Consider the following 21606-nt stretch of genomic DNA (forward strand, 5'->3'; position numbering starts at 1 on the left):
TCCTCATGTATTTTCCACACTACTCTGTTCTAGCCTTCTTTTCTCATGCTTGGGTATTTTCTTTTGGCCTTTATTTTGAATTTGTTAATTTCATCTTCCATTGTTATCAGGATGGTGTTGAATATACCCAAAGAATTTCCGACATCAAATACATACAGTTTTTTAGTTCTAAAGTGGAATTTTAGTTCTTTGTTTTTATAGATTCTGAGTTTTTTTGGTTTAAATTCTTCATTTTTTTCCTAATCTGCTTTTTTAAATATTTTAATTATGGTTAGTTTAGTTTATGCTAACAATAGTATCTAGATTTGAATCTGTATTTATTGTTTCTTTTTCCTCTAAATTACCAATCACATATTTCTTCCCTTTTTCTGATGAGTTTTGATTGCATGTCAGGTAGTGTGTCAAATACTGTAGAGTTCCAGACCATATCTTTCATCAGAGAAGGCTTGCTTTTTTTCTCATTTGGGCAGAGAGTGAGGGGCTGCTGTAAATAGAGCTTGAGCTGGGCTGAGGCTCCTTTGAAGTCTTACTGAGACTGCTAGTTTATTTCTGTCATTTTGGTGTGGACCTTCTCAGCTTTTGATTGAGAGCTCCAAAAGGACGGTTGATAATTCACTTCTTCTCCAAGAAGTATCCATTTAGTTTTTCGACTTCCTGCCCTTTATACCTTCAAATTCTGACAAACGTCTTGAAGAGGGTGGGTTTTGTGTTTAAAGCAAGTTCCCTCCCTTTGGTAGAACTTCTTCTTCAGCATGCAGACGGTGGGGGACTTCCAGACACAGTGATCCTAGTTCCCCAACCCAGAATTTAGCAGAGATACCTTGGAGAAAACAGTCTGTTGTCAGGGACAATTCAGATTTGACTCTGCTCTCTGAAAGAGAAATGTCTGACCTCTAAAAGCTGGGGTGATGTTATTTCTTTGGCAGAGTCCCTCAGGGTGGCCCAAGTCTGATTCTTCGTCCATACCTAAAATCACTACATGCCCCAAATCAGCAAATGACCCCTTAGAAGAAATCAGCAGGTAGTTTCTTTTTGTTTGTTTGTTTTTTTCCTTTTGGAGGAATTCCTGTCCTCTGGAGTTCTAATTCATTTTGCTCTCTTGCTTCAACAACCTTCTCATGTCTTTAAAAATGTAAATTTTGTAATGGATAACATTATTTTCTAGCTGTTGCTGTGGGAATTTTGGGCTGCTGCCACCTACTGCGTTATATCTGGCAGTGAAAGTCCCTATGAGGAAAATTTCTCTGGTTCTCTCCTGTTTTACTTGATTTGTGCCTTTGCTTGTTAAGTAACTTCTTTTTAAAATAAATAAAATAGTCTTTTATTTATCTGAACATCACAGATTGGTTTTCTTTAAATTCTTTGGCAGTTTTATAAGTTACTTTCATTTGGACATGAACCTATATTCTGATTGTTCCATTTGCTGCTTTCTTTCAAAGCGCTAAGAATTTTGTAATTTTCTCACTCTCCTTTCTGAATCACCATTTCTACCTCTGTTCTCCTTGCTCTAATTGCTGATTGCCCCCACCACTCCCTACCATCAGTGCAGTCTAGGATGATGGTCAATTGAGATATGAAGCTCCTACTCCAAGCCTGTACAAGTGATTTTGTAGATTTAGTCACTGACCCATGATCTTTTTAGGTTCAGTTCCTGTCTCCTGGAGGCTGATTTTTCACCCTCCCTGCTGCTTCTTAAAAGCCATAGCCCTAGGCGGTAGTCTGTGCTTTTTGTTTCCTTCTTTCATTATTCATAGGGAGAGCCCCTCTTCCAGCCCCTGGTTTCAGACAGTGAGTCTGAGTCCTATTAGTAGAGGCAGGAGAACTTGTCACAGTTTTTACTTCCACCATCTAATCTCTGGGCTGCCATTGCAGACTTGTTTGACAGGTTGAAGTTTTAGGCTCATTTAGGCTTATAGCATTTTGCTTCTTTTCTGTGTCTGATACTTTGAAATGTTTATTTTATTTTTGACTCTGGTATTTTCCTTTTTTCTTTGTATTTTAATATTTCATAATTCCCTGCTGTATTTTAGCTAATGGGGAAACAGTTCATGAAGTCCCTACAATATCCTGGTCAATGTTTAGAGAGAAATTTCACCCTATATTTTGGCTAAAGTCGTGACCTGATTTTAATTATCAATTATACTCATGAGATTTCTTAATGAATATATAACATGTGATCCCTAACTGGTTTGAGGTATCAGTTATACCCTATTCCACGTTTTCACATGCTTTAATTTATTGGAGGGTAATTTCATTGCTAAAAGAACATAAGGAGCAACCTAAGTGTGCATCAGTTTAGATAAATGGATAAAGAAATTGTGATACACACACATACATATAACTCAGCCATAGAAAATATTTGTGGCAACGTGAATGGATCCTAAGGACATTATGCTGAATGAAATAACTCAGACACAGAGAGACAAATATTGTATGTTTTCACTTATATTCAGAACCTAAAAACCAAACTCATTGAAATAGAAATGATCATATTTGTAGTTCCCAGAAGCAGGGATTAGGAGTTGCGGCATTAGATGAAAGTGGCCAGAAGGTACAAACTTCCAGTTATAAGATAAATAGGCCCTGGGAGTGCACACGCAGCATGGTGACTGCAGTTAGCAATACTATATATTTGAAAGATGCTAAAAGAATAGATCTTAAAATTCTCATCACAAGGAAAAAAAAATTATAACTGTGAGATAGTGGGTGTTAACTGATCTTACTGTGGTAACATTTTGCCGTATGTACATACACGTGTTATAGTCCTTAAACTTACAAAATGTAGTATGTCAAGTATATGTCTTAATGAAACTGGAGAAAAAGAAAAGTAAGAACCTGGGTCTGTTTTCCTAAGACAAAGATATATTAAGTGAGAATTTTTAGTGATTTAGTTTTTCTACTTCACATGCTTTTAAAACATTTGTTTTAAAGCATAGCCTTTTGAAAGAATTTAAGATTTCATTAATAAAATGACAGGCTGTTATGTCAGCATTGTACTTCCAGATGATTTTGGAAAGGTGCTAGGTATATAGGATTAACCTTCTAGGTAAACTTAAAATGTATAATATTTTGATGACAGATTTCACCAGGTAGTACTAAATTTTTATCTATTTTTATTTTTTTTTAGCGATTTGGCTATGTTGGGTCTTCGTTGTTGCATGCATGCTTTCTCTGGTTGCAGCGAGTGGGGGCTACTCTTGGTTGCAGTGTTCCAGCTTCTCTTTGTAGTGGCTTCTGTTGTTGTGGAGCAGAGGCTCTAGGGTGTGTGGGTGTCAGAGCTTGTGGCTTGAGGGCTCTAGAGCACGGGTTCAGTAGTTGTGGTGCACAGGCCTAGCTGCCTCATGGCATGTGGGATCTTCCCAGATCAGGGATCGAACTGGTGTCACCTGCATTGGCAGGCAGATGCTTAACCAGGGGGTCACGAGAGAAGCCTAGCAGTAAGATCTTAGACTTCAGAATTCAAAATGGGTAATTAAGTAATATTGTGTATCATTTTTTAGGTTGAAAAAAACTCCTTTCTCGATTGAATTATCTTTGCAACACTGAAAAATCAGCTTCCTATATTTACACTGGTCTGTTTTTAACTTAATGTGTCATTACGGTATTCTGCAAATACCATACTATTTTTTTTTTTAACTTGTAAACTTCATTTTTTAGAGCATTTTTAGGTTCACTGCTTTCTTCTTAAGTGGAAAGTGCAGAGAGTTTGTTTATCCCCACACCTTCACACACACAGCCTCCTCCACTATAAACATCCTGCATCACAATGGTGTGTTTGTTATAACTGATCAATCTGCATTGACATATCATTATCATCCAAAGTCCATAGCTGACATTAGGGTTCACTCCTGGTATTGTATATCCAGTTGGTTTTAAGAAATGTGTAATGATATGTATATTCCATTACTATATAGTTTTGTATGGTAAAACTACACAATATTTTACTGCTCTAAAAATCCTCTGTCCTCTGCCTACTCATCACTGCCTCCCTATTCTCTGGCAGCCTGTGAGCTTTCTGCTTTAACCAGTTTTGCCATTTCCAGAATGTTTGACAGTCAGAAATCATATTGACTTTTTCCACTCGGTAATACATTTTAAGATTCAGTTCAGTTCAGTCGCTCAATTATGTCCGACTCTTTGTGATCCCATGGACCACAGCACGCCAGGCCTCCCTGTCCATCACCAACTCCCAGAGTTCACCCAAACTCATATCCATTGAGTCAGTGATGCCATCCAACCATCTCATCCCCTGTCGTCCCCTTCTCCTCCCGCCTTCAATCTTTCCCAGCATCAGGGTCTTTTCAGATGAGTCAACTCTTCGCATCAGCTGGACAAGGTATTGGAGTTTCAGCTTCAACATCAGTACTTCCAATGAACACCCAGGACTGATCTCCTTTAGGATGGACTGGTTGGATCTCCTTGCAGTCCAAGGGACTCTCAAAAGTCTTCTCCAATACCACAGTTCAAAACCATCAATTCTTGGGTGCTCAACTTTCTTTATAGTCCAACTCTCACATCCATACATGACCACTGGAAAAACCATAGCCTTGACTAGATGGACCTTTGCTGGCAAAGTAATGTATCTACATTTTAATATGCTGTCTAAGTTGGTCATAGCTTTTCTTCTAAGGACTAAGAGTCTTTTAATTTCGTGGCTGCAGTCACCATCTGCAGTGATTTGGGAGCCCCCCAAAATAAAGTCAGCCACTGTTTCCACTGTTTCCCCGTCTATTTGCCATGAGGTGATGGGACCAGATGCCATGATCTTACTTTTCTGAATGTTGAGCTTTAAGTCAACTTTTTCACTCTCCTCTTTCACTTTCATCAAGAGGCTCTTTACTTTTTCTTCACTTTCTGCCATAAGGGTGGTGTCATCTGTGGTTATTGATATTTCTCCCGGCAATCTTGATTCCAGCTTGTGCTTCTTCCAGCCCAGCGTTTCTCATGATGTACTCTGCATAGAAGTTAAATAAGCAGGGTAACAATATACAGCCTTGACGTACTTCTTTCCCTATTTGGAACCAGTCAGTTGTTCCATGTCCAGTTCTAACTGTTGCTTCCTGACCTGCATACAGGTTTCTCAAGAGGCAGGTCAGGTGGTCTGGTATTCCCATCTCTTTCAGAACTTTCCACAGTTTATTGTGATTCACACAGTCACAGGCTTTGGCATAGTCAACAAAGCAGAAATAGATGTTTTTCTAGAACTCTCTTGCTTTTTCCATGATCCAGTGGATGTTGGCAATTTGATCTCTGGTTCCTCTGCCTTTTCTAAAACCAGCTGGAACATCTGGAAGTTCACGGTTCATATATTGCTGAAGCCTGGCTTGGAGAATTTTGAGCATTACTTTTACTAGTGTGTGAGATGAGTGCAACTGTGTAGTAGTTTAAGCATTTTTTGGCATTGCCTTTCTTTGGGATTGGAATGAAAACTGACCTTTTCCAGTCCTGTGGCCACTGCTGAGTTTTCCAAATTTGCTGGCATATTGAGTGCAGCACTTTCACAGCATCATCTTTCAGGTTTGAAATAGCTCAATTGCAATTCTGTCACCTCCACTAGCTTTGTTCTCAGTGATGCTTTCTAAAGCCCACTTGACTTCACATTCCAGGATGTCTGGCTGTAGGTGAGTGATCACACCATCGTGATTACCTGGATCACGAAGATCTTTTTTGTACAGTTCTTTTGTGTATTCTTGCCACCTCTTCTTAATATCTTCTGCTTCTGTGAAGTTCATACCATTTCTGTCCTTTATTGAGCCCATCTTTGAATGAAATGTTCCCTTCTTATCTCTAATTTTCTTGACGAGATCTCTAGTCTTATTGTTTTCCTCTATTTCTTTGAATTGATCACTGAGGAAGGCTTTCTTATCTCTCCTTGCTCTTCTTTGGAACTCTGCATTCAAATAGGTATATCTTTCCTTTTCTCCTTTACTTTTTGCTTCTCTTCCTTTCACAGCTATTTGTAAGGCCTCCTCAGACAGCCATTTTGCTTTTTTTTACATTTCTTTTTCTTGGGGATGGTCTGATCCCTGTCTCCTGTACAGTGTCACGAACCTCTGTCCATAGTTCATCAGACACTCTGTCCCTGAGATGTAGTCCCTTAAATCTTTTTGTCACTTCCACTGTATAATTGTAAGGGATTTGATTTAGGTCATACCTGAATGGTCTTGTGGTTTTCCCCACTATCTTCAATTTAAGTCTGAATTTTGGAATAAGGAGTTCATGATCTGAGCCACAGTGAGCTACCAATCTTGTTTTTGCTGACTGTATAGAGCTTCTCTATCTTTGGCTGCAAAGAATATAATCAGTATGATTTCGGTGTTGACCATCTGGTGATGTCATGTGTAGAGTCTTCTCTTGTGTTGTTGGAAGAGGGTGTTTGCTATGACCAGTGCGTTCTCTTTGCAAAACTCTTAGCCTTTGTCCTGCTTCATTCTGTGCTCCAAGCCCAAATATGCCTGTTACTCCAGGTGTTTCTTGACTTCCTACTTTTGCATTCCAGTCCTCTATAATGAAAAGGACATCTTTTTTGGGTGTTAGTTCTAAAAGGTCTTGTAGGTCTTCATAGAACCGTTCAACTTCTGCTTCTTCAGTGTTACTGGTCAGGGCATAGACTTGAGTTACCGTGATCTTGAATGGTTTGCCTTGGAGACAAACAAAGATCATTCTGTCATTTTTGAGACTACCTCCAAGTAGCATTTGGGACTCTTTGTTGACTATGATGGCTACTCCGTTTCTTCTAAGGGATTCTCGCCCACAGTAGTAGATAGGATGGTTATCTGAGTTAAATACACCCATTCCAGTCCATTTTAGTTGGCTGATTCCTAAAATGTTGATGTCCACTCTTGCCATCTCCTGTTTGGCCACTTCCGATTTGCCTTGATTCATGGACCTGACATTCCAGGTTCCTGTGCAATATTGCTCTTTACAGCACTGAACCTTGCTTCTATCACCAGTCACATCCACAACTGGATGTTGTTTTTGCTTTGGCTCTATCTCTTCATTCTTTCCGGAGTTATTTCTCCACTGATCTCCAGTAGCATATTGAGCACCTACTGACCTGGGGAATTCATCTTTCAGTGTCCTATCTTTTTACCTCATCATGGCCAGATAGCTCATTTCTTTCTCAGAGCCGATGATATTCCATTGTCTGGATGTTTATTAACCGATGTTTTTTAACTGATGATTAACATTCACAGAAGGACATCTTGGTTGCTTCCAAATTTTGGCAATTAGGAATAAAGCTGTAATATACATCTGCGTACAGGGGTTTACAAGGACATAAATTTTCAGTTCGTGTGGGTAAATACCAGAAGACACAATTGCTGGTTTGTATGAGAGTATATTTAATGTTTTATGAAACTGCCACTCTGTCTTTCAGACTTGCTGTACCATTTTGCATTCCCACCAGCAATGAATGAGAGCTCCTATTGCTCCACATCCTTGCCAGTATTTGGTGTTATTACTGTTTGGATTTTGGCCATTCTAAAATAAATGTAGCGGTGCTTTTTTGTTTTAATTTGCAATTCCTTAATGACATATGATGTTGAACTTCTTTTCATATGCTTACTTGCCACCTGTATAGCTTCTTTGGTGAGGTGTCAGTTAAGGTGTTTTGCCTATTTTTAATTGAGGTCGTTTTCCAGTGTCTAGGAGGATCTGCCCAGGTAAGCAGAGGTGTCTTCTATGCCTGCCTGCAGATGTCTGTGTCACCTTCAATTTGGGGCTAGTTGGTTTCCCTCTGTCCTAAGCTCTCATGGGTTCAAGAAAAGTCTTGAACTTGCAGCTTGTCGGGCTAATTTGTTGTAAGGGTGGAAGAAAGACTTTTATTGTAAGACTGGAAGGTATAGCTAGTTGTCTATATCTGAGAGAGCAAGCCAGAGAAGGAGATGAAACCCCATGTTCAACAGTGAAAACCTTAAGAAACTATTGTACATGTGGTATCTATTAGTATATTCCTTATAATACTTACAGCAGCTTTAAAAAGTTAATTAGCCTCCTGAGAAGGGGCAGTAGGTAAATTCACTGTTTTGAAAACAAAAAAGAGTGAATTTCATTTCAGAATTGCCCTGATAGTCTTTCAGCTGCTTTTTGACCTGGAAATGAGAAGGCCAGCTACAGAAGCATGGTGCTGCCAGTGCTTACACTCAAGATAGAATTGCAAATGGGAAAGCTGCTCAAGGACTTTAAATTAAACTCAACAATATTAAGAATGTAGTATATATTTTCTAAATTTTAATAATGTAGCTAAGAAATATAGGACATTTAATCACATACATATACAAAGTAAAAACCCTGTAGCCTGCTGGTGCTTTTAAAGATGGTGGTATTCTTTGGATGAATGTGATAACCTAGTACCATTACATTATCTCATTTTGAAGGTTATAAGTATATACATATATAATCACAAACAGAGAAAAATCTGTTTTAGACTATCTAAAGTACTCTGGGCTTTGTGTGTACATACTTTGATGGGATTGTCATTTTATAAACCTGGTAGAAAAAGTGGGACTGTGTGTCACTTCGTGGTATAGGTATCCCCATATGGTGCTTTTGTTGAACTAAATGAAAGGAAACTGAAGATGGGAATTTTGAGTCTAGTAGCATTTTTATGTAGTGTTTTGAAGTAGCAGTTTTCCTATTAATTGTCATTCACTCATGAAGCAAACTTTACTGAGTGTCTGTGATGTGCTAATAATGGTTTTGAGTACTGGGCACAAGTCTGGCGGCACAAGAGAGGCGTTGTCTGGGGCAGGGGGCAGCATGGAAGTGGAGGAGCTTCACTCCAGCCTTACAGTGAAACCAGTACATAAGTAATACAGTAAGTTCCTTTGAGAATATGATCAGCAGAGTGTGCAAAACAGGATCAGGAGTTAGGGTGACGGCAGTACATGACAAAGACTATTTAAGACACGGTGATCAGGGAAATGGGGAAGGAAACGGCAGTGTTCTTGCCTGGAGAATCCCAGGGACGGGGGAGCCTGGTGGGCTGCCATCTATGGGGTCGCACAGAGTCGGACACGACTGAAGCGACTTAGCAGCAGCAGCAGCAGATCAGGGAAAGCCTCTTCAGGAATAAACTTTGTGTTGAAACCTGAAGGAAGAGCAGTTCTGCCTGGGGGAGCTTTCTAGGTGGAGGGAGTACAAGTACATAGACCCTGCCCGGAGGAAAGCTTGGTGTTAGAAGTGAAAGGAGAGCAGTGTGGCTGGAACAAAAGGGCGAGCTCAGGAAAGAGTCCTAGAATTTTAACTTAAGAAACTAGAGGGGATGGGATACCACTAATTGACATGGAGAGATGAGTGGGGAGGAACTTATTTAGGGTGTAAACTGAAAGAGAATACTTTTTAAAACATACTAAATCTGAGATACCTGTAGGACATCCATAAGGAGATGGCACCTTTGAGTTTAGGGGTGAGGGCAAGGCTAGAAAAAATTGCTCAACGTTTTTAATGCCATAGATTGACTTCTGGTTTTAACATAACTGAGTGAGTCCTGGGAGACAGTCAAATAGCAAGAAAGTAAAACTATCAGAGACCTGTAAACCTCAACCTCAAGATAAACGTAGACGTGAATGCCAAATGGTGATGCAGACCAAACTGACAGAACATTTTTATCTGCATACCATGAACATTATCGAGAACACAAAGGCTCTCCTTGGAACTGGAGACAGGAGACTTACACTGGAAGTTTCCCTGGACCCAGTTAAGCAGAAAGGAAGAATAAAGAGGGCAGGGAAGAATAAAGAGGGCAGGGAAGAATGAGTCACACATGAGCTTTATGTGAGAATCAGACATTTGAGGATTGTGGGGAGGGGATTGTGGTGAGAAAGGCTGCCTTCTGTACATCCCCACAGCGTCTCATCTTAATTGGCTGGAGAAAAGTTAAAGCACAAAAAAGTTGTTCATGCCCATAACTCTTGAGTCATAAGGAGATTTCTTAGAAACCTAAACAGTGGATACACTAGCCTGCAAAGGAAAGTTCTCTTATTGAAGAGCTGTCACAAGACATATACAAATATATCTCAAAAACAGTAGGGAGAGGGGTCTGCAAAAGAAAGCTAGAATGGCTGGAGCAACCTTGGAACTCTGGAGCGAGTGGGTGAAGACGTGCATTGTCATGGTTCCCGGGTGACAGACATGACTGTGGTTTTTGGAATACAGTGATAATACAAACCAAGGTGGGATTGTAATATTTATATAAAGAAATATTGACAAGACTTAGTGATAAATTGGATCTTGGTTGCTATTGGAATTGAAAGATTAAGAGGAGAGTTGTAGAAAGGATCCTCTGTAAATTTCTGGTGTTCAAAATTGATGGAGTTTGTCCTCTTCACCATTGTATCTTTTAGAACTTCATTGAGCACATGGAATGCTCCTATACATATTTGTTAAAAATGAATGATATTATTTTAGTTATGAAAAAGTTGCATTCAACTTCAGTATAAACAATCTGAGTAGGAGGTGTGTTCTGCTGTGGGATTAAACCTAATAATTTATTCTTTACATTGAAATTTGAGCATATATCAAATGGGACCTAGACTGCAGTTTCTTTGAAAAGTCTTTTAAAATAAAATTTCTGTGTGACAGACTAGATCAAGTGCAGTCTTTGTGAAAGACATGATGATAAAATCTTCTATAAAGAAACTGATTTTTTTTATATTATGGAAGTGATCGCCGGTTTATTTTCCTTTACATTTTAGCTTTGTTATAAACATTTCAAGCTTTTATTATTGATAAAAAATCAGAAAAGGAATATTGAAGTCTTGTTTTCTCAAGTTCCTACTGCCTTTCTGAAGTATACTGAATCACTGATTCACCCACACCCTCATACACTTTACTGTCAAGGAAAATGTTGTTTTTGAAAAAGTGAACTATTTAGGACCAGTATTCATATTAAGGTAAGGAATTGAAACTTGTACAGTATTTTTATTCTAAAACTTTATCTTTCTTCAAACAATATTTATAACCTGTAATTCTAGTGTTCGGATAATAAATCTTAATATCATAGCCAATAACACTGAAAGTGCTCATATGGATGTGGTTTACAGGTGCGTCCTGCTCCCTCTTTTGGGAATGAAGCCACCCCAGCAAAGCCTCTATCTTCTTGTGGATTCTGTGGACGAAGGGTGTAACATTACTGAAGGTGAACAGACGTCCACCAGCTTATCTGGGACTGTGGCAGAGCTTTTGGCTGGTCACCACGAGTTCTTTCCACCGTGGCTATTGCTTCTCTGTTCTGCCCGAAAACAGAGCAAAGCTGTTACTAAGATGTTTACTGGTAAGTGTAATTCCTACCATCTGCAAATGGTTTTCATTGCTGAGCTTAAGACTTGTATTTCTTTCTTAGAGGAGAGTACTCCGTTAGAAACTGGGTCCTTGCTTCTGCTGTTCTCTCAGCTGTTCTGCTCTGTTAGCGATTTTCAACTTTTTAAAGTGGTATTAAAAACAGGCCATAAAATATTTTAAGTTTATTTAATAGTAACTTTCTTTTTTCAAGATTCTTTACCTATAACTTCCTTAGCAAAGGTGAGGGCTGCATATTTTATGCTGATGTTTCCTGATCGGCTTGTATTTCTTGTAGCTAGACTGCGCATCCTGAGAGTACAGAAAATGCCTCCTTAAAAATCAATGGCAGTTTGTCTAAGACGTTTTTTCCTGGTTTTAGAGGAGAGACAGAGTCGACAGCTTTTTAGGGTACCTCTTGAAGTAGATCTTTTATTTTTTTAAACCCTTTTTCGATGTGTGAGAAAGCAATCTATGTAATGTTTAAAAGTACGTGATCAGGTTTTTTTTTTTCTTTTCTTGTTTCCTGACTTTACTTTTTTTTTTAACTACCACAGGAAAGTGCTTACTCCTATTAGATTATGTAAAGCACTTTTTTTGTGTGCTGTGGGAATGAAAAGGAGCATAAAACAAGGACCACTCATAGGATTTATAGTGTAATTGGGGAGATAATAGTTATTGGTTAATTAGCTATATCACTTTAAGATAGTTCTGTACATCTTACATAAGGGTGAAATCTTACTAATTTGCTAAAACGGCTTCCTTTAACCACATTTATTCCCTCTCTTTTCAATTGCCTTGCTAATAATACCTTTTGATTTGGTTTCCATTATGCTATTCTGTTTTGTTGTTATTGGAAATTGAGTTGATAAAAGTCAGGAAATTAATAGGATGAACTTGGATATCTCTTAGTATGTCAGGTACAGGTAAAGTTGAAGCCTCTTTCGGTCTATGTCATCCCATGTCTTTCCCTTCTTCATTTGAGGCAACCAGTGTTAGTTTATTTTTGTCCTTTTATCTCATATTTTCATTCTGTCTATTTTTATAATTTACATAAATGAAACGCTGCATACACCATCCTAGCTCTTCCCATTTACTGGCTGTGTGACCTTATGCAGCTTCCAGTACAGTCTGTGCCTCAGTGCCCTCAACTGTGAATTGATAGTTATTACATGTTTCTATTACTTTCCTCATAGAGTATTTTTGTGTGTGAGTCTAAGTGACAAGTCTTATTATGTGACTTAGAATAATTCCTAGTACATAATAAGTGCTTCATAAATGTATCACTACTATCGTTATCATTTCACTATATAGAAAAAATCAAAAAACTAAAACAGTATATCAGAAACAATGTTTTTGAGCCTTGTTTCTATTACTGCTTTTAAACCCAGTTCATTGCTTTTAACTGCTGTATATTATTCCTTCCCATGAATAACTCTCTAGTTTTTCCATTATCCTATTTATGGACATTATTTCAGTTTTTCATTATTACACGAAATGCTTCATGACTGTGCTTAAACATACCTTCTTGCACACATGAGCTGTAAGATTATATTATAAAAACATATAGAATTACTAGAGAACAGAGTGTGTATATTTTGAGCTTTAATTTTAACAAACTGCTATCTAGTGTGCTTGAAATAATTTATATTCCTGCCAGCAAAACATGAAATTTCCCTTTTCTCTATATTTTTGTCAGTTAACATTTGTTATTTTCAGATCTGTTTTTTTTCTGCCATAGGGGCTTGTGCTTGATGTTCCCTGTGACTGGAATGATCTTCTGATTCCCAAATCTAACTTTTAGTTATCTGCTGCTGCCACTGCTTAGGCTGTTGCAACTTTTAGTGATTCTCAGGTAGACTTTACTAAATACTCTGTGAAGAGTTTTACCCCAGGTGTTGACTCACTCTAGCTGTTTGTCTTTAGTGATGTTAGAATAGTCTTTCAGAATACAAATCCACTCACATTATTGTCTTGGTTCTCACTGACTTCTGATCACAAAATCCAAAGTCTCATTTCTTCACATAGTACCTGGAATATAGTAGGTTTTATATATATATATATATGTGTGTGTGTGTGTGTGTGTGTGTGTGTGTATTCATATTTGTTTTATTCAATTGAGTGAGAATATTTTACTCAGTATTGACCATCACTGATCTTTGCTGCATTTCTAGATTTATTCCTCTTAAGAAAGTTCATTCACTCAGCAGTTTTTTCCTCCAGAAGATGAATTACGCAATTGTCTAATAAATCCATATCTATAAAACAGGATATCGTCTCCCTTCCAAAAATGAAATTATAATTCCTTTCAAAGAACTTGAAGTGAGTTTTGAATAGCTGTTAACTAATATGTTTTTAGGTTGGTTTGAATTTTATTAAGCTGCTTTATTTTAACAGTGCTGAAGTTTTGTTAACTGGTTTAACCAAGTTGTGTCTTCAGATTGGAGCTGTTTTGACACTCTTAAGATTTAATTATTTAAATTTGGTAACATGTAAAACAATGTAATTTAAAGGTGGTGACAAGTGTTATTCTAATTGTATGCAAATATTCAGTTCCATAATTAAGACTAGTGTACATTTGGTTATGTGGAGAGAAATATGTAAATTTTTCACATGGAAAAGATCAGCTTATAAAAACAAATCTTATTTATGTCTTCTGCAACTTTTTTCCCTAATCATTTGAGAGGGACCGAAATAACTTCCCAGAGTACTTGATATAGCTAAAGATGTCTAATGCTCTAATGATAAGAGTTTAGTTGAAGTTGAGAGGAGCACTGAACCACTAAACAAATAAATAGTTCCCTTTGTGGTTAGTAAAATGAAATCATTTATCTGTCATCAGTGTGTTTTTCCAGAAGGGGAAAAAGAAAAACCTGTTTATTATATTTCTAGGTATTGATTGACTTGTTCATTAGTGTTAATTGACTTACTGTTAATTTGTTTGATTATTAGTTTGTCACATGTTGAACACATTCTCTTTGAAATATAGCAACTTTGATAATCATTTTCAATTGACACCTACTCTTTTGTCCTTAGGTTTTCGAAAAATAAGTTTAGATGACCTTCGGAAGGCATATATCGTTAAGGATGTTCAGCAGTACATCCTTCATCGTTTAGATCAAGAAGAAGCTTTGCGACAACACCTCACGAAAGAAACTGCAGAGATGTTAAATCAACTGCACATTAAAAGTAGCGGATGCTTTCTTTATCTAGAACGAGTTCTCGATGGAGTTGTAGAAAATTTTATTATGTTGAGAGAGATTCGTGACATCCCAGGAACTCTAAATGGTCTATATCTCTGGCTGTGTCAAAGACTTTTTGTAAGAAAACAGTTTGCAAAGGTTCAGCCTATCTTGAATGTGATTCTTGCAGCCTGCCGGCCTCTGACCATAACAGAATTATATCATGCAGTATGGACAAAAAATATGTCATTAACCTTGGAAGACTTTCAACGCAAGTTAGATGTCCTCTCCAAACTTCTTGTTGATGGACTTGGAAATACTAAAATACTGTTTCACTACAGTTTTGCAGAGTGGCTCCTGGACGTGAAACACTGCACTCAAAAGTATTTATGCAATGCAGCAGAAGGACACCGAATGTTGGCTATGAGTTATACCTGTCAAGCCAAGAATTTAACACCATTGGAAGCACAAGAATTTGCATTGCACTTAATTAATTCAAACTTACAGTTAGAGACAGCTGAGTTAGCTCTGTGGATGATATGGAATGGCACACCTGTCAGAGACTCCCTGTCTACTTTAATACCCAAGGAACAAGAAGTGCTGCAGCTGTTGGTAAAAGCTGGTGCTCACGTCAACAGCGAAGATGATCGCACATCATGCATCGTCCGGCAGGCCTTAGAAAGAGAGGATTCCATTCGGACATTATTAGACAATGGAGCTTCAGTAAATCAGTGTGATTCAAATGGGAGAACATTACTGGCTAATGCGGCTTACAGTGGCAACCTCGATGTGGTGAATTTACTGGTCTCTAGGGGAGCAGATTTAGAAATAGAAGATGCTCACGGACACACACCACTTACCCTGGCTGCTCGACAAGGACATACCAAGGTGGTTAATTGTCTGATTGGTTGTGGAGCAAATATTAATCACACCGATCAGGATGGCTGGACAGCATTGAGATCCGCAGCTTGGGGTGGTCACACCGAGGTGGTGTCTGCACTGCTTTATGCTGGCGTAAAAGTGGACTGTGCAGATGCCGACAGCCGAACAGCTCTGAGAGCAGCAGCCTGGGGAGGACATGAGGATATTGTGCTGAACTTGCTCCAGCATGGTGCTGAGGTCAACAAAGCGGACAACGAAGGCCGAACTGCTTTGATAGCAGCTGCCTACATGGGACATAGAGAGATTGTGGAACATCTGTTGGACCACGGAGCAGAAGTGAATCACGAGGATGTCGACGGCAGGACTGCACTCTCTGTGGCTGCACTTTGTGTTCCTGCAAGTAAAGGACATGCATCAGTCGTTAGCCTTCTGATTGACCGAGGTGCTGAAGTGGATCACTGCGATAAAGATGGCATGACGCCCCTGCTGGTGGCTGCCTATGAAGGACATGTCGATGTGGTTGATTTGCTTCTAGAGGGGGGAGCTGATGTCGACCACACGGATAACAATGGGCGTACACCCCTCCTAGCTGCCGCTTCTATGGGTCATGCCTCAGTTGTAAACACGCTTTTGTTTTGGGGTGCCGCTGTGGACAGCATTGACAGTGAAGGGAGAACAGTGCTTAGCATAGCTTCAGCCCAAGGAAATGTTGAAGTAGTCCGTACTCTGCTGGACCGGGGCTTAGATGAAAATCACAGAGATGATGCTGGATGGACACCTTTGCACATGGCAGCTTTTGAAGGCCACAGATTAATATGTGAAGCACTTATTGAACAAGGTGCTAGAACAAATGAGATCGACAACGATGGGCGGATACCTTTCATATTAGCTTCGCAAGAGGGTCATTATGACTGTGTTCAAATATTACTGGAGAATAAATCCAACATTGATCAGAGAGGTTATGATGGAAGAAATGCTCTGCGGGTTGCTGCATTAGAAGGACACCGGGACATTGTTGAACTGCTTTTTAGCCATGGAGCTGATGTTAACTACAAAGATGCTGATGGTAGGCCAACACTTTATATTTTGGCCTTAGAAAATCAGCTTACAATGGCTGAGTATTTTTTGGAAAATGGTGCAAACGTGGAAGCAAGTGATGCTGAAGGCAGGACGGCACTTCATGTCTCGTGCTGGCAAGGCCACTTGGAGATGGTGCAGGTTCTGATCACCTATCACGCTGATGTCAATGCTGCTGACAATGAAAAGCGTTCTGCACTGCAGTCTGCAGCCTGGCAGGGCCACGTAAAAGTGGTGCAGCTTCTCATTGAGCATGGTGCTGTGGTGGACCACACGTGTAATCAGGGCGCCACCGCGCTCTGCATTGCGGCCCAGGAAGGACACATTGACGTCGTGCAGGTTTTATTAGAGCACGGTGCTGATCCAAACCATGCTGATCAATTTGGACGTACTGCTATGCGAGTTGCAGCCAAAAATGGACACTCTCAGATAATTAAATTATTAGAAAAATACGGTGCCTCCAGTTTGAATGGCTGTTCTCCATCTCCTGTTCACACGATGGAGCAAAAGCCTCTACAGTCAGTGTCTTCAAAGATGCAGTCCCTAACCATTAAATCAAACAGCTCGGGCAGCACTGGTGGCGGGGAAGCGCAGCCTTCATTGCGCAGTTTACCAAACGGGCCAGCTCATGCATTCAGTTCTCCTTCAGAATCGCCTGATTCGACAGTTGATCGGCAGAAGTCATCATTGTCAAATAATTCCTTAAAAAGCTCAAAAAATTCATCTTTGAGAACTACTTCATCTACAGCAACGGCTCAAACAGTGCCAATCGACAGCTTCCACAGCTTGTCATTTACAGAACAAATTCAGCAGCACTCGTTGCCGCGCAGTAGAAGTCGCCAGTCGATTGTCTCCCCATCTTCCACAACACAGTCCTTGGCCCAGAGCCATCATTCACCGAGTAGTGAGTTTGAGTGGAGTCAAGTCAAGCCCAGCTTAAAGTCAACGAAAACGAATAAAGGGGGGAAATCAGAAAATTCCAACAAATCTGGGTCAGCTGGGAAAAAAGCTAAACAAAATAATTCTTCACAGCCGAAGGTCTTGGAATATGAAATGACTCAGTTTGATAAAAGAGGACCCACAGCCAAATCTGGGACCAGTGCACCATCTAAGCCGATGCCAGCAGATTCACAGTGTAAAATCATGATTCCTTCAGCTCAGCCAGAAATAGGTCGATCTCAACAGCAGTTCCTTATTCACCAACAAAGTGGGGAACAGAAGAAGAGAAACGGAATAATGACAAATCCAAATTATCATCTGCAGAGCAACCAGGTTTTTCTCGGTAGGGTTTCAGTCCCACGGACAATACAAGACAGAGGGCATCAGGAAGTGTTAGAAGGATACCCTTCCTCGGAGACAGAATTAAGCCTTAAACAAGCTCTGAAGCTTCAGATTGAGGGTTCTGACCCTAGCTTCAACTATAAAAAGGAAACACCATTATAAAAGGTAACATTTCATCAAACATAAAGAATAAACATCCAAAGTATGGTTCCCTCCATATATTGTTCCCTTAGAATGCTCTTTTCCCTAATCCACATGACCTGCCCCTTCACCTCATCACTGTGTCCTCTTCTCAGCAAGACCCTCCCTCCTACTCCTCAGAATTTGAATTCTCCCACCTCCATCACTCCCTTTCCCCCTTTTCTGCTTCCCATTAGCCATGGTACTTATTTCTTAACGTGGTTTATATGCTTTATTACGTTTATTATTTGTCCCCTCTCATCTGAAATGTCAGCCTTGTGAGGGTAGGGATTTTTAATCTCTCTTCTTTACCACTGTATTCCATGTACTTGGAATACTGCTTGGACCCATAGCAGTTTCTCAGTAAAAATGTTTTGTATGAGTGAATGAATGAATATGCTATTTATGGATCTCAGATTAAAGATTCTTTCCTATACAATCATTCCCCCCCCCTTACAAGTTCTTTTATGATAACAGAGGTGGGGCTATTTCTCTTTGGGGTTTGAATAAAGTAGTGTATGTAATGCTTAATAGGTAGGTAGTGAGTGTTAATTTCCTTCCTTTTTTCACCCTGGAAGAAGTAAAAAATTGAATCATAAAAGGTAATTTTTATTATGACAGATCTCTTAAGAATCTTTCAAGTGAAATGTACACATATCAAAAGTAGATATTTAAGGTATTCAGGGCCCAATATTTAGGTGTAAGAATTTTTTTAGACCTCAAAGTTATATTTATTAAATAAAAACTTTTTTCTCCTTTCTACTACAGTGGATGCTATTCTAATTATAGAGGGGAAGTTAATGGGAAAATCGAATTATAATTTTATATTATAGATACTTTTTCAGAAATACATTTCTCATATTTGAGATAAATTCAAGATTTTATTAGGCATTTTTGCTAAGTTATACACAAGTATGTTTGTACATGTGCTAAATTATACATATGTATGTTTATACATATGTATAATTATACACAAGTATTTCCTATACAGTCTAATAATAAACACCCTTCAATGTGAATCTATGGAAGACTGGTGAAATATTATTCAAACATAAGTTGTATAAAAGTAGTTAATTCATTCACCAGTGTGATTTATTTTTAAAATATTTAGTTCTGATGGTACAGCCCTCTAATTCTCATGATATCTTTTGTAAATATTAAGTGTGGGTATATATTTTACAATAAAACATACAAATTAAGGTGAACCCTTGTGGAATATTTAAGTAATTTATACTTAGTGACTCTCTAATAGGTCTACTTTTGTGCTTTACACAGTAAATATATATATATATATATTCTTATGTGAAAGTGAAAGTCACTCAATTGTGTCCGACTCTTTGCGACCCCATGGACTATACAGTCCATGGAATTCTCCAGGCCAGAATACTCGAGTGGGTAGCCTTTCCCTTCTCCAGGGGATCTTCCCAACCTAGGGGTTGAACCCTTTCTTATGTAGTTTTGAAACTCTATGTAGTTATATTTAATAAGTATAACATAGAAATTAATTTTTTTTAACTTTTGTATTAGTTTCCTATTCTGTGAAACAGAAGACATTGGGATTGGAGAGATTCTTCAGCTACTGGATGAAAACATAAAATGCCTGTTGATTTGTTGGAAAAAAAAAAGAAGAATGTGATACCTGCAGTACAGTTACCTTAAATGCTGTCATGTGCCTAAGTAGTAAGGCTGCCTTCTCAATGTAACCCTCTGTGCTCAAAAAATTTCATTTTGTGTGCTTTGTATTCACTACCCAAGAGTAAGCACTTTTTTTTTTAATGCAGATATATACTGCAGTTCCCTGATAAAACATGAAAAATATTTTGAGTATTTTAAGTTAATATTTGATAAGTGTGCATGTGCCATGATCAAATATATATATGAAAAGGCAGTGTTCCTTGTATTTATTTTTTTCTTTCTGTGGCAAACGAAACTTAAGCATACTGCTTCAGTCACATTTACCTTGTAGTGTATGGTTTGTTTCCTGTATCCTTAAAAATGTCACTCAATAAAATAAATCATGCAACTGTTTTATGTTCACTACACCTTCAGCATTGGTTAAAAATGTGTTTCTATTTAATGCTACATCAAGGTGAAAAAATAGTTTCATGAAAGATTTTTTAAAAGTCTAGTATTTTAGAGAGCTGCTCTAAGTAGTTTAAGTTTGGATTTCTCAGTGGAATCCTCCTAATCATCAGCTAAAGGTGTGAAAAAAAAGAAAGAAAACCCACACACAGACTATAGGCAGAACAAAGTTCTGTTTCATTGACCGGGATGCAGTTTCACCTTCCTCTCACTTGTCGTTCCACATCCAAGAAGACAGGCGATCATTCCTGAGGCCTGAAAATTCTCAGGGACAGAGCCGGGCCTCAGTGGCATGTGTGTAGAGGGGGATGCACCTGTCTGTCTGAGGGTGCATTTGTGATCCCTGAACAATTCACTGACTACCCTCTTTCTTCCAGCCAGTTATGTAAAACATCTGCTGCTGTAAACTGCGATGCCAGCTTCTCTCTCAGTCGTTTCTATTTTGTAAATCACTGCATGTCCAAAATAGCCCCCCACTCAGAATCAGTTGGATCAATTTTAATGATTAGTTGGATGAGTATTCTTGATGAATATGTGTTTTCCTTCACAGATGACACTACTAACCTATCAGCCATAGCACAGGTGTATTTTTTTTATTGCTATTTGCTAAATAGTAGTAATGGATTTGCACTTTTCTGTCCACATACTCTTTCCTGTTTTACTCTTTGGACAATCACTTCTAGAATGATAGATGCCAGGGTTACGGGTGAAGTCTGTAACCAAGGAAAATAAAGTCAGCTGTTCAGATGAGCATGTGACCTACCGCCTTGACCTCCTAGATGGACACTTTAACCAGTTGAGCTAGCTTGGTGGGTTGTATGCATGTCTGGAGAGGGTCAAATTTATTGTTTAGAAACCAAGGTTGCAGGTTTGATCTTTGCAAAAGCCCTGGGATCTTGCAAAACCCAGAAATTCTATTCCTTCAATGTGCTGTTGATGAAGAGGAATAGGAAAGAGAATTTGGAGATTCAGCACAAAACCATTGTGACTACTGGAAAAAAATCTTTAGAAAATGTCTTAGTATCTGAGGTCAGTAATGTCATCTTCATATATAAAAGACACATACATGATGCATTGTTCACAGAAACAGAAATATGTAGTTGGTCGTGATAAATGTTTCACTTGATCTTCCTGTAAGGCTTTTGTGTTTGCTTCTGTTTTTTAAAGTCAGCAAAACTTGGGTGTTTATATCATCGGTAAGTCATAATCAGAATAGGAGATAAGTTCAATCAATATTAAGGTGACATGGCAATATTTATAACTCAAATGTGAATGTTTCAAGTGTTGAATTTTTGTCCCTATGGGACATTTATTAAATACACTTAATAGGACTCTTGCAAAGTAGCCTTAAAAGTGTTAATGATTCTGTTAATAACTATGAACACATCCTATTATTAGAACCAACTCTACTCATATCTCAAATACAGTACATTTACATAATTTAGAAGAGGAAGCTCTAATTTCTTACTAGGTGTATTTTTCTTTAGAAAGAGAATCTTGAAAGCTGCCAGTTTTTCTATTAAACCTTGAATTATTGGAATTGTATTTATTTAATTTTATTGTTTTTACAAAAATGCACCTTGTGGCCAACGGGCAAAGATATGACTCGTGACACAAGGGATTTCTGTTTTCTGAAAAGCTC

At 38.5% G+C, this 21606-nt stretch overlaps 1 protein-coding gene across 2 annotated transcripts in view; it reads left to right on the top strand.

Annotated features, from left to right (window-relative positions):
* Positions 1-20105, top strand: part of ANKRD50 (ankyrin repeat domain containing 50) — a 35390-nt gene extending 15285 nt beyond the window's left edge. For both annotated transcript variants that reach the window (XM_069557462.1, XM_069557463.1), the window contains exons 3-5: positions 11046-11275; positions 14317-17867; positions 19410-20105. In XM_069557462.1, the coding sequence (XP_069413563.1) occupies positions 11046-11275; positions 14317-17864 (3778 nt within the window). In that variant the 3' untranslated portion in view covers positions 17865-17867; positions 19410-20105. The remainder of the gene's footprint in view (positions 1-11045; positions 11276-14316; positions 17868-19409) is intronic.
* Positions 20106-21606: the final 1501 nt, after the last annotated feature.

The sequence above is a fragment of the Ovis canadensis genome, chromosome 17 (assembly GCF_042477335.2).
Source record: "Ovis canadensis isolate MfBH-ARS-UI-01 breed Bighorn chromosome 17, ARS-UI_OviCan_v2, whole genome shotgun sequence".
Lineage (NCBI taxonomy): Eukaryota > Metazoa > Chordata > Mammalia > Artiodactyla > Bovidae > Ovis > Ovis canadensis.